Source organism: Barbatula barbatula (assembly GCF_947034865.1).
Source record: "Barbatula barbatula genome assembly, chromosome: 22".
Classification (NCBI taxonomy): Eukaryota; Metazoa; Chordata; class Actinopteri; order Cypriniformes; family Nemacheilidae; genus Barbatula; species Barbatula barbatula.
Window position 1 is genome coordinate 15,016,947 of NC_136785.1, and position 13,954 is coordinate 15,030,900.

At 39.8% G+C, this 13,954-nt stretch overlaps 1 protein-coding gene across 1 annotated transcript in view; it reads left to right on the forward strand.

The window, feature by feature from the left end:
- The window catches only part of chm (CHM Rab escort protein), a 41,292-nt gene that overhangs the window by 11,485 nt on the left and 15,853 nt on the right, over positions 1–13,954 (forward strand). The window contains exons 6-10 of the mRNA XM_079486689.1: positions 99–417; positions 643–759; positions 1,981–2,101; positions 3,111–3,333; positions 10,839–10,916. Of these exons, the coding sequence (XP_079342815.1) occupies positions 99–417; positions 643–759; positions 1,981–2,101; positions 3,111–3,333; positions 10,839–10,916 (858 nt within the window). The remainder of the gene's footprint in view (positions 1–98; positions 418–642; positions 760–1,980; positions 2,102–3,110; positions 3,334–10,838; positions 10,917–13,954) is intronic.

Below are 13,954 nucleotides of genomic sequence, written 5' to 3' on the forward strand. Positions count from 1 at the left end.
AAATAAAGATCAAGACTGAAATATGTTCATTTCCCCACATTGCTATCTTACTCTTACTATTTTTCTGATAGTGCAGCTAAATGTTCTGTCTTTCGCAGTGAGGAAGAAGAAACAAAGCCATCGGCAACAAGCAATGACACCGCATCAGAAGATACCAATGAAACCTCAACTGAAGCTCAAGACACAGTTATCACTGACGGTAGTACAGAAACTGTTAAGACGCAGAACGCTGAGGATGAAGTGTCTGAACCAATAGAAGAGCAGCGTGACGTTTCAGACGCCGGCCAATCACAGGAGGAGAAAGAGCAGCATCCGATCAGCAGCCCCGCGGATCCACCTGTGGAGGTTAAAAGGAAGATAACATATCAAACACTGTTAAAAGAGGGACGCAGATTTAACATTGACCTGGTCTCCAAGGTCTGTATACAGTTACTGTATGTAATAAATCAGAGTTATAATAAATCAGTTTGATTTAAATATAAAAAGCAGAAACATCTTCACATTTACTCCTGCGTATGAATAGTTGCTTTAGAAGTTCAAGTTGCTGAGTTAAAAAGCATTATGTAGTTATGGCTCTTTAAATGGACCTAGACGGCAATGAAATGAAATTTACTGTGTTCTCTACTTTGACCCCTTTCAAAGTTGATGTATTCACGTGGCGCACTGGTGGATCTGCTCATCAAATCTAATGTGAGCCGCTACGCAGAGTTCAAGAACATCGGCCGCATCCTCACCTGTAGAAATGAAAAAGTAGAACAGGTAGAAATAAATGTTTTGCACAGAAATGTTTAGGTTATGTCAACATAAGTCAAATGTTTTTAAGAATAAATCAAACTTACTGATACTTAATAACACATTCTCCAGCTTTAGTAGTGCATAGCAGGTTTTGTACTTCATTTAACAACAGTTTTGGCTTCGATATAGCTTTTCGTTTTATGTGCATTTATTTTTAATCAGCACTGTGAACTCGAATAAGTTGGGAAAAACAAAAAAATTTGAGGCAATCTTATATATGATGTTCCCAATTTCACTATCTAGTTTTGAGTTTGTTTTAGTTGTGAATGTTAATTAATTCAGTGAGGTCATTTTTCTTTATTTACAGTTTAATAAAAGGAAGGTCCTATTAAGAGAACCTTAAGATTTCAGCTACATCAACATTTAACAAACAGGCTTAAAAAATACAACTCCTCTAAATATCCAAGATAAATGAACATTCATCATTAACAAGGCTTTTTCCTTTCTAAAAACTCCTAAAATAACACTCAATTTCCTAATGCAGTCTCACGCAAAGCATTCTGGGAACTAAAAATGTATTCTCGACAAATTGTCTTGAATTAACTTGTTTAAATTAAGTTTAACTAACCCAAGTCAAATATTTGGAGTTCCTGTAACTAATTCTAAGTAAGGAAAATATTTTATATAAATGAAGTTTACCCTACTTTAACTATTTCATTACTTTGAACATTTGGGTTTAAAGCGAGTGGTGTTTGTTTCACGACCCTTGCGTTATAAATTTCATTTTTAATGCATCCCTTAGAAAGAAACAAAACACACAACATGACTGTAGCAAAAATCCTGTGATTACTTATTCTGATGCAAAAACACAGTCTGATTTCACCCGACATGCAAAGACAATCTGCTTTCATGATCATGGCGTTGTTTTTTTGTCCTAATGTGAAGAATCCAGATTTCAGTTATTGGTGCAGTTGAGATTAAATGATTAAATGAGTTCCTGCTGGATTCATCCGTTTCTATTTACTAATGTATCTGATAAGAGCATTGACACAAAAGATGTTCCTCATTTCACTAAAAACATTAATAGCAATGCAAAATCCATCTGTGTGAGTAATTTAGGGCTAAAGTTAAAATCCCTTTCTGTCACAATTGTTCCATCTCTTTCTTTTTTGTGTATTTGTCCATGCATGTATACGTACTGTACGTCGCTTCTGTAACCCTGTGTTTCTGTCTCAACTCCTGAAGGTCCCGTGTTCACGGGCCGATGTGTTTGCCAGTAAGCAGCTGACTGTGGTGGAGAAACGCATGCTGATGAAGTTTCTTACCTTCTGTCTGGACTTTGAGCAGCACCCAGAGGAGTACCAGGGTATGACCCATGTCTCTCTCGCTCTCTCTCTCTCTCTTGCTCTCGCTCTCTCTGCCTCTCTCGCTCTCTCTCTCTCTCTCTCCCTCTCTCCCTCCATCTCCCAGATCCACATGGGACACCAGAGATCTATAACAGACATGTCTGGATTTTTTTCTACAAGGTCACCCAGGACATCAGTCTCTTCTAAGACCGAGAATTTTGATATTACAAGGAATCAAAATTGTCCTTGTTTACCTTCTCTATAGCGTGAAAACTAAGTTTGTACATAATTGTTTATTAAGACCGTATAACTTTTTAATCTTAGACAAATCAGACTATCTTTTGCTTATCATCACCATTTTTTGTTTTACTGTATAAATCAAGATATTGCTGCTGTCCTTCTGGAACCTTGTATCTCCACATTTTGTGATTTTTATTCACAAATCATTATTAATAATCTGTGTTTATCACTGGGTTTTGCGAATATCTAACCCAATTTTTTTTAAGTGGTTGTCAAGTTTGATAGCACAGTATTTAATTGTTTAACCATTTTTTACCTTTTACAAAAAACTCTGAGGTTTCATAAGGACATCGACGATATACCCAAATCTACAGAAATGCTCCTCTGGTCTTTAGTCAGCTTTGATAAACATTTTTTTAATTCAGAAGCAAACTTCCCAGTTACGCATTTAGCCGTTTTACTTTTTTGGATTTTAGCTTTCCTTCTTTACAAAATGTTGAATATGTATATCATTACTAGCTATGCATGGTTAAATGATATTATTTCATAATTATTGAGGAAATGTATTTAGTTATCTTTAATATGTTGTTGAGCGTTGGTTTGGAAACATCCACTATACAGTCACGTTGACAACATAATTGATCTGTTTTTCACATTATTTGAATCTAAAATAACCCATTTAAAATGAGTTTGGCTCTTTTTGTGTCGTCGTTCTGTCTTTTATTCACTTCATGTTCAGATCATGTTCTCATTAAATCTATAACAAACTTAAAATTTTGCTTATTTTAGACCACTCAGAGAAACCATTTCGGGAGTTCCTGAAGATCAAGAAGCTGACGGAGAATCTGCAGGACTTTGTCCTCCACTCAATCGCTATTGTGACGCAGGAGACCCTTACGGAGGAGGGATTAAAGGCCACGCAGCACTTCCTGCGATGCTTGGGTCGTTACGGCAACACTCCCTTCCTGTTCCCACTGTATGGCCTAGGAGAGATCCCACAGTGCTTTTGCAGGTAAATGATGATGGATGCTTCATTTCTTTTGACAAAATGAAACAGAACTATGCTAAAATCAATGTGCTGTATTTCAACGTAGTACAAAACACGTTAACTTTTGAGACTGAAAACATCCCGGGGATATGATGGCAAGGCTTTGCGTATAGTATATATATTTGTATGATGTACAATGACTGCAAAGACCATACTTTTAAGACCCGTGTTCAGGGATCTTCTGTCCGGTTTGCATAATGGGAGTTTCCATGATAGGTAACAAAATTGGAGACTACCGGCCAAAAGGGCAGGTATTGAATGAGCCAGCACCTGAAATAATATCAAAACACTTAAACACAGACTCCATTTGAGCTTTTGGGTGTATTTTCTCTTCTCATATGTTACATGTTATATCATCTGCCATGTTATCTGTGTTTGTTATGCGCTACTGATGACACAGGCCACGACTCAAAACATCACACTCATCCGCACAGTTGAGCAGTGCCGGATCACAACTCCGTAGCAATTACAAACTGAGATGGCGACAAAGAGGCCGATCCTACGTAGTGCCGCTTTAACACAGTCTGCCAAAGGTGACAATAGATTTGTAGCAAATTGAGGTCTTTTTCAGTTTAATGTTTTCAATCACCTTACTGCCATTGGTCCAAAATGATGATGAAATCATTGTGGGTGTGACTCAGTTTTTTTGTAGGATGGCGAGAGATCTTTTTCTGGTTCATTGAAGGGCTGGACTCACCAACTTCTCTGCGCATTTGATAAACAAAGCGCAAACTTACCGTCTTGATCAAACTTTTAAAAGTGGCAGAATATTTCTATAAACATGCTGTATACAAATGAATTCTCGTATATTATGTCAAAAATTTTTTACAGTGCTTGATGGGAGTGGGCGGTCGCTGCTATTTTCATGATTTATGTTTCCATAGTAATGGCGACTTCTCCGATTGGCCTTATCTCTCATCATGATTATGGACATAGTTGTTATCAGGTTAACGTTTAGCTGTTAAAGTCACCTTTTGACATGTTTTCTGTTGAAGAATATCATCACTTAAAGGGATAATAAAATAATCTCATAATTTATTCACCCTCATGCCATTTAAAATTCTCACTCTTTTTTCAGTGGAGCACAAAGGAAGATATTTTGAGAAATGTCTCAGTGGTTTCGTGTCCAAACAATGGAAGTCAATGCGGGTCAATGGTTATCAATATTCTTCAAAATATCTTCTTTTGTAATCTGCCGAAGAAAGAAAGTCAAACGTGTCATTTTTGTGTGAACTTTCAGACTCTAAACTGTATTGAAAAGATTGGATTTGATCGTAAAAAAACGTTATAAGGTGAAGTGCAGCGAAACACTGTTTCTCATTTCACATTCGCAGAGATCTTAAAAGCACATCAGCAAAAATCTCCTATTTAATTCTAAAGGTCAGAGAGGGGTAGAAGTCTTAAAAGAAAAATCCAGGCAAAAACATCAAATGAATGGTATCATCCCTTTAAAGTCTGCTTTAGCTCGCACGATATCAGTGCATGATGGGGGAAGGTGGGGTCAGAGCTCCGCAGGACCGTGAATGTCTGTTTTTAGCACTTTGAATCTGTTGGGAGCAGCGCTGTGAATCTGTGGCACTTAGAGACGAGCCGCACGCCGCCGAGCAGAATCATCATCGCAGAAACCACACGCTGGCGTCAGGCCAGGTTACAAAGAACATCTCCCCAAAGACAGACAGAGCAAGTCAAGTGTTTATCTAAAAATGCACATATCAGTGTGGTGGAGATCACCATGAACATGCACAATGACAAATACAAACAGTATTTTAGCATTAAAATGTTTGGGAGAGGCCATTGTGGTCGATAAATCATTGTTGCCGATTTGCAGTTTGTACCTGAATAGTTAGCTGTTACGTAATAATGCTCTATGATGTGATAAAATCATAACGTGACGTAAAGGCAACTTTACCCATCACCTTGCAGTTTAAGCTTGCACATGTAGTCGGAGAGATTGACGAATTTTAATGCGTCGTCTCGTCTGTGAGGCAGATTAATTAGCATTTTTGATTTCCATAGTTTTCCGCTAATCACCCTTGCTGACATTCAGATAAGCACGCTAGCTCACCGAGGCGTGAACCCACCTGCAGGCTGTCCATCATCTGCGCAGGAACGCAAGAAACAGTTGTCGCCGTAGACTTCGGTTTCTCCATGACTTTATTTTTAAATGAAGCCAATGCGTTTTTTCTCTTTTTAATCATCGAATGCGATTTAATGGATTTTTAAATGTATCTTAAAAGGAAAGGAAGTGACAATGTTTGCATGTAAGTTTAATTCAAGCAATTTCCAACAATAGGGAAGATTATAGCGTGTGAAACAGAAGTGATATCAAATAATTTATACCGTGAAATGTTTTATGGTGAAGTGATAGTTCACCCAATAAAGACAATTCTGTCATAATTTTATCACCCTCTTGTCATTTCAAACCTGTATGACTTTCTTTCTTCTGCAGAACACAAAAGAAGATATTTTGAAAAATGTTGGTAACCGAACAGCGACGGCACCCATGGGGGCCTGTTAACAACATTCTTCAAAATATCTTGTTTTGTGTTCTGTGAATTAAAGAAAGTCATACAGGTCTGAAACAATCTAGGGTGAGTAAAAGATGACAGAATTTGCATCTTGGGGTGAACTATCGCTTTAAGTTCATTGCATTGTGCAGATGGGACCGTTAAAGGGACAGTCTGCCATTTTTTTTTTACTCGCACTTGTGTCATTCCAAACCTGTATTCATTCTTCAGCAGAACACAAACGAAGATATTTTAAAGAACGTTGAACGTCATTGACCCCCATTGATTTCCATTGTATATACACAAAACAACCGAGACCTCTCTAGGTCGCATACAGGTTTTTAATAACACGACGCCGAATAAACAATGACAGCATTTGTATTTTCGGGTGAACTATCCCTTTAAAGTGTCCATCATAAGGAAGAAATGAGGGATGACAAGAGGAAGGAGAGATCAAAGAGGGGGAGAGGATAGATGATACAAAAACGAAAAGATGGACCTGAGAGGGGGCAAAAGGGAGGGATTGAGAGACAAAAGTCAGGCGGGGAGAGAAAGCGAGGGAGGCGGGTTCATTCATCACGCTGATACCTGCTTGCAGGTGATAGATGGATAGATGGGGGTGCAAACTCAATAATACTCACTCTCGCAGGTTATTCACAGATCAGCGAGCAGCTCCGCTAATATAGTGATGAAATGCTTTAGCGTCCTCACCCGCATTATCCCTCAAGTTTTGACAGCAGAGACTTTTTAATTTCTAAATAACCTTTGGCACTCTGACTGCCGTCTTCTGTCTTCCACGGGCCGTTCTGGTTCCTCCGCCTCGCTCGGCCGGGATGTCGTGGGGACGATGCATTCGATCCATTCAACCCCGTAAACACATTTGGCCGTGACAGGTTATGATTTGCACCTGCGATCGAGACGCTCCAATCAAACAGAAACAGATTGAGATGCCCGGCAAATGCATTAATTAATGGAGATGATTGTCTTCGCAACATTCCCTCACACGTTTCCTCTCTGTCATTGGTTTTCCTCCCCCTTCCCGGGGAGCAATAAACATTTAATTTATTCCGATCCAAACAGGATTTAATTTTCAGAGAGAAAGGACTGCCAGCCAGCGTGGCGCTTTGTTTTCTTTTAATTATTGGCCAGCCATTAGCCCCCCGCTCGGGCTTCCTGCACCCGAGATTACAAGTGAATTTTCCGGCAATGAACCTGACAGGTAAGTGCTCTTTTCCGCGCGCTGTAATTTTGTTTGCTTAGCATCTCCTGCAAGGTAAGGGGATTTATTGTCGATTCGCACAGAACGCGTATAAAACGCTGGCTTTTTTCGGGGCCTCCCAGGGGCGCGCAAATTTTTCCCAAACCTAGTTTGTCTTTTGAGGAGAAGGAGCGAGTCCAAATTTTTTTCCCGTTGTGTTGTCATAATCAAGTGAGTCGAGCTTTTCTTTTCTTTTGTTTAATAGACTGAGATCTAACAAGTCACCGGGGATGCAGTCGGGATCTTTTAGATTAATGGCTTCAATTCCAGCCCATTATTGACTATCTGCTGGGAAATTGTGCTGAATGTTTTGCTCCTTTTGTTTAGGGAGGGCGAGGAGTCATTTTTGGGTTCTCATCAAAAGCAAGCAAGCAAACAAATAAGTGACTTAAGGATCGTGAGGTCATAATTTAAAAAAGTTAATGATCGGTAGACACCAAGGTCTGTTTGCTGGTGGGTGACTGATGTTTGTCTGGTAATAGTGATGGGGAGGGTGGGCTTATTGTCCAGTGTCAGTGCTGAAAGTCTTCCGAAACCTCGGATGTCCATTTGAATGGTTAGAAACTTCCAAGTCCTAGTGAAAAACATTATTTTTATAATATATCATCGTTATTAGTATTAAGTAGGCAGATACGAGGACAGTGGCGATGTAGACTATGGAATTCGCTATGTGTCATAATTACTCGAAGCTTTTTCAACTTATAAGTGTTATAAGTTGCCCATGCATGTATTAGACACGGAAAATGGAAATATATCTAAAGGCGAATGCTCACCCAGACCTGCCTGAAACGCATCGTGTAACCACACCCCCACAAATCTACGTCAGTTCGTAGTATGATTTGACTAAGACCGCCCAAATGTAAACGAAAGTAAGGTGGGCGTACCTGTCAGTACAATGGCTTCGGAACTGGATGTTCCAACGATTGTAAAAGGTGTCACATTTCCGTCACACGCTTGCAGTATTCGACCAATCACTACACACTAGCATACCTCGCTTTGTAAAAAATAAGCGCTGTTCAGAGAGGCGGGGCAAAGAGGACATACAAACATGCACGGTTCGTGCGGTTACGTCTGTTATATACACGGTTTCAGTGAAACGCCTTGGAACGCACAGTATTATTTGATGTGTGGTCACGGGACATAACGAGTGACCCCGCCCCCTTAAAATAACCAATCACGTTTTGTTTACAGCAACGCTGACTGTACATAATAAATGTGCGAACAAGTACACTTGTCATTTTTTTGTCATTTAAATGCATTAACGCACCAAATCAAAACAACGCGATTGGCCCGTTGTTAACTTCCAGTTTGTGTTTGGTTATCGGTCCTTGCAAGTTTTCTAGTAATATAACATTTTATTTTAGATTTAATTTATATTAATATAATATGCTTGATTGTATAGTAATTGTATTAAATTAAATAACAAAATAGGAAACTGTGATTCTTGGCGGAGATGTACCAGTAGGTAAATTTTAGTCTATAGACCCCATAGGAAGATGTAAACAAAGGTGGTCCAACGCCGGTCCAGAAACGCTACACAAACGTTTAAACACAACAAACAGGACAATTAAAGCCAAATCGAAATTGTAAACAAATGTTTTTTAAATCGCCACTGCACCAGTGTTCACATGTTGCGAAGTCATTTTTATGACCATGCAGCATAATTGACTGCATTCAACCATGTTTTAAATTTACCTTAATTTTCTATTATATATCACTAGCAGCGGTGGTCATAGTACCTTCACTCGCAAACCAAGATTTGTTATAGATTACAGCCTATGGCTATCCCAACCCGTTATCTCTGAAAATCTCAGGATATGATACTGTTGTAATTCCAGCGGCGGGATAAAAAACCCTCTGTCCTTACAAGGCTGTTCAATTTATTTGAAGCTCCGCCGTGATGTTGCCATTTGAGCCCGAAGCTTGTTTGTGCTTCTTGTTACATTACTTTTTAATTACAGAAATAACTAGTTGGAGGCAGTTGTTTTGTGGAGATGTTGTGTGGGGGGGGGTGTAGGGTGTTAGGTGACGAGAAAAAGGGAGTTGTCGAAGATTTATTTTGGATGTGACCTTCTCCACACTCGCTGCAGCTGTAATCAGTGGAATTAATAGCATAATCAAATTATACACAAACTCATAAATCATCGGTGAGCGCGCTGTCATGGCGTCGGGCTATTAATGGCCTCCATTGTTTTGCTACCGTATTAAAAAATCACGTCCCCTGATTCCCGTCTTGATAGGAACTGAAATGCCATTTAGAGGCTATAAAGAGCAGGGGCTTGTGGGGTACTGGATTTTCACAACTGTTAATTTAGCCGCGATGTCGCCGGGGCGAGCGCCGGGGCCTGGAGAGGGAACGGCAGCACCCACGCACTCCGCCCGACTGCATCATTGCGGACGACAGCGGGCAGTTAATTAGAGTAATATCATCTTAAACGTCTGTCAGTTAGGGTTAATGACATCAAAGGGCTTCCCCGCCGCCTCCGTGGGCTTCTGTGGAGTACAGGAGATGGGTCCAATGATGGCTGGCAGATTTAGCTTCGTTTTTTGTGCGTAACCTTGTGCTTTATTAAGATGCCATGTCTCTGGATTAATCTGAGCAGACAAGGCCAGGATTTTTTTTTTTCAGTTTCCTAGTGAGAGGGAAAGTGTGTCCTTTTATCTCACCGTCTGCTTTTTCAGATGTACACTATGATGTGTAGAGGTGTGTTCCCAGGGAATCAAACTTAAAGGGATAGTTCACCCCAAAATTAAAATGATGTCATAATTTATTCACACGAATGTCATTTCGAACAAGCATGACTGTCTCTTTTCTGCCGAACACAAAATAATATATTTTTAAGAATGTTGGTATCCAAAAACCGTTGGTCCCCGTTGCATTGGTTTTGTTTCCATATAGTAGAAGTGAATGGTGCCCCAAGGTTGTTCGGTTATTCTTCTAAATATCTTCTTTTGTGTTGTGTAGAACAAAGAAAGTCATACAGGTTTGCTGAATACATGAGGGTGATAAATGATGACAGATCAACATTTTCTCTTTAAGCAACAGAAACACATATTGGTATTTTTTTCTATATATCTTTTAGTGTATGTTTGGGTTTAAAGGGATGCATCGCCCAAGATATTTGTCATCATTTATTTCGCCTTCGTCATTCAAAACCTGTATATGACTCTTTATTCTTCAATGGAATGCAAAAAAAATATTTTATGAAATGTCTCTGTGGTTTTGTGTCCATATAATGATAATCAAACATTGATTGGCGCACCATTGACTTCCAATGTTCTTCAAAATATTTTTTTTTGGGTTCTCCAGAAGAAAGAAAGTCATACCAGTTTGAAATAACATAAGGGTAAGTCAATGATGCAAGCAACATGTACTGTATACCTTTTGACTTTTACAAACTTTGTCGTGTCTTTAACTTTTAAAGATCCTTCACAATCTATTTGCCCTGCTGTTTATAATCTAATAAAGCTGCCACATTTCACAGGTCTTCATGACAAAGGGTGCTACTTGTGAAGTTACACATTCCAGGCTCTTTTTGCCCCGTCAAAGGAATTGAATTTTGTCCTTTTCGTCTGGACAAGGTGTGATCAGCCCTTAAAATGTCACGCCATCAGCTGCGTTTAAGGGTGTCGTGGCCATCCCTTCGCATCAAACGTAATCCGATGGAATGCATACGTGTTAACGTTACTTTTTTCTTCTGCAGAATGTGCGCCGTGTTCGGAGGAATTTACTGTCTGCGACACTCCGTGCAGTGCCTGGTGGTGGACAAAGCATCCAACAAGTAAGTCACCTTTTAAACATTTAAACAGCAAACAAAACCGAAATGTATCTAGTCGGTTAACCCGGCTCGGGAACCCCAAGGCTGATCAAGAGCTCATTTGTGTACGGGGCCTCAAAAACAAGGCCAAGAGATGGCGCGCAAGAGCGAACGGGGGGTGGATATTCGGAATATAGATATGAAATTAATTTTCAGGGCGACAGCCGTACCGGCCCCCCCTTAAGCAGCCGAGCTCAGAAGACAAATCACAGACTCTGCCACTTGGGCCGGCGATGAGTGATGCCGCTTTTTCCTTGTGGCCTTACCTCCACTAATTGATTTTCATCTGAAGACAAAAAAGCCCTCTGTTGCTGCCTCTTAAAAAATGAGAGTTCATCTCCCGTCTCCCTTGATTAATCTGTGCTGATAATGTGCGTCAGGCCCCACCAGAAAGGCCTTTAATGAGTTTCAAAGGTGGATTGTTGTCATAAACTAGGTTAGATCGGCCTTTTTTCCCCCTCTCGCTTGATTCCTCTCTCGCTCGTTGGCCTTCCCTTCGGCAATATATTGAGTTTCTTTCATCTTGCCGTTGAGTGACCCCGGGGGGCTTGAATTCCTCTGGATGTAACCCATGGATGGGGACTTGCGCACGCTTTAGATTCCTACTGTAGTGTCGTAGCGAGCTAGAAAAACTCTGAGATTAGTTACAGCTGCCGTTGAGCAAAAATGTTTTAAATCGTGATCACCCGTACGAATTCATTTGTCCGACCACTTTAGCGGTCAGTCCTTAAATGCGATGAGTTTTTAGTTAACATGATTTAACATGTCAGTGGTTTGTTTGTGTATCTTTTTGCCAAATAGACAACATTTGTGTTCAATTTAAATATATTTGTGTAAAACAGTACATGAAATGAAAGTTTGCAAGTTATAAAAAAAATACTCTTGCACTGTAAAAAAACTGTGTTATTTTTTACAGATTGTTTTCACGTATACTGTTTTTACAGATTTTTCACGTATGCTTGAAATTTCCAAGAAAATCATGAAAAAACATAATTTTATGTAAATGTCTTTATTTTACAGTATATTTCTGGCGTCACAGCTGCTGGAAATGTTTCGTATTTTTAATAACAAGATAAGAACCTGATATAACGTAGACCAAATTTTTCTCGCAATGAAAATTGCAATGGAAGCTGGTATGGTGTAACAACTTCCCCAATTCTAAAAATGTTAGCATCAAAGTCATGTAATTCATGAGCCCCCCCCTTTTTTCTGCGCTGTTTATGCAGGACATTCGACTGAGGTCAGTTTTAATACGTGACGTCTGTCCCTGGATCCTCGCTGTCAGTTCTGCCCGAGCGGCCCGGCAGGAAGCGTTCGTCAAAACTTAACGTAGCATACGACAAACAACCAAGACGACCTTAATTGATAATTTAAGTTCCAGCAAGTATAAGAACCCCCATATAACCCGAGCACTTAGAAGTTTCAAGGCAAATTCTCTCATCCATACTGGATTGTCGGCTATCCGGAGCTGTGGTGAGGGTCCGGGGCGACAGCTGGCGGAGCTCCAAGCCACGGTGTTTGTAAAAAGCGAGTTTAGTGTGTTGCGCCCGTGCCTTCCACCGGAGGCGCCCGTGTGAAGTTAGCCCCGCTCTGGAGGTTAGTGCCATACATCATCGATTAAAAAAAGTTTCATGAAGGTGAAGGAAAAAAACTGGCAAGGTGTCTGGCAGGCTGAACAATGATTTTAATTTCCCTGGCGTCATAAATTACCGCCCTATGTCTGCTCTTATTACAGACATAAAGCTGAAAAGGGTAGAGGCAGATTAATAATGCAGCAGACCCTCAAATCCCACCTGCCACTCCTTGCCGAGGAGGGTCCGGCACTGTCCGGTTAGTTACCGCGGTGACGGGCACCTCAATCACACGTCCAAATTCATTTGTCCGATCACTATTAGCGGTCAACGCCTCAACCAGACAATTGCTCGGCCGGTCTGTGATGATTTCTACTGTCATTCTGGGCTGCCTGTCACCCTGGTCCGGTCTGTCCGGTGATAATATTGCATATATTAGAATGCATTATTTAGCACGTTACTGCAAATCACATTTTTCTTCAATATTTTGCAGCCTAGTGTACACGATTCCTTCATCAATTTGCACATGTTTTATGTGGTATTTACAAAGACAAATAAGTTTGCTGCTTGTATTATTCATCACAGTGTCATTCAGCATTTGATCTGTTTAGCCTATACAAAACCACAATTCAAATTTGAGCACATGCATCGTTGAGTGCAAGGTTACATGCTGATTGGTTCAGAGGACGCTGACATGCTTTATGAATGCGATTTATGAACGGTTATAATGATTTACACAGCCGACGCTGGCCTTGCTTGCAAGTGAAACGGAATCATTAGCACTATTTCAATGCTTTATACACACTGACAAGTCTTTTGCACTTTAAAGAAAGCTACATGACATCACAGAAAACAAACTGGGGGTGGCAGGTGAAGGCATCTATTGGAGGAAGGGGTGTAGGAATATAGAAGCATGATACTATCAATATTCATTTTTTATGTGTAAATTCTACACATTGTCATGATATTATAAATAATTCAGCACCTTTGTAAAGTGTGGCATTAAAAGACACGATGGATCCAAACTCTGCCTCTATACGTGAAACATCACACTGAAAATATGAGGAAAAGAAACTGTTTTGCAGAATTCTATAAGGTTATTTTTACGGATTTTTCGTGTGCATGTTAAAAAACTGTTTTTACAGATTTTTTTTTATATTGTCAAATTACAAAAAAAGAAAAGCATGTGGCGGCAAACTTGTTTTGAGCATTGCACTTTTTGAAAAAATAAATGATATGAGATAGACCACATTTTCCTCAACATGAAAATAGCCATGGAAGCTATCATGGCGTTAAAAAACAAACATTAGACTTGGTACAGTCTATTTTTCAAATAAAAAAATACAGAAAAAAAATGCAGATTAACACGAAAAGCATGAATTTCACGCCAAACCGCAATTTTGCGCTATTTTACTGTATTAACCGTTTCAG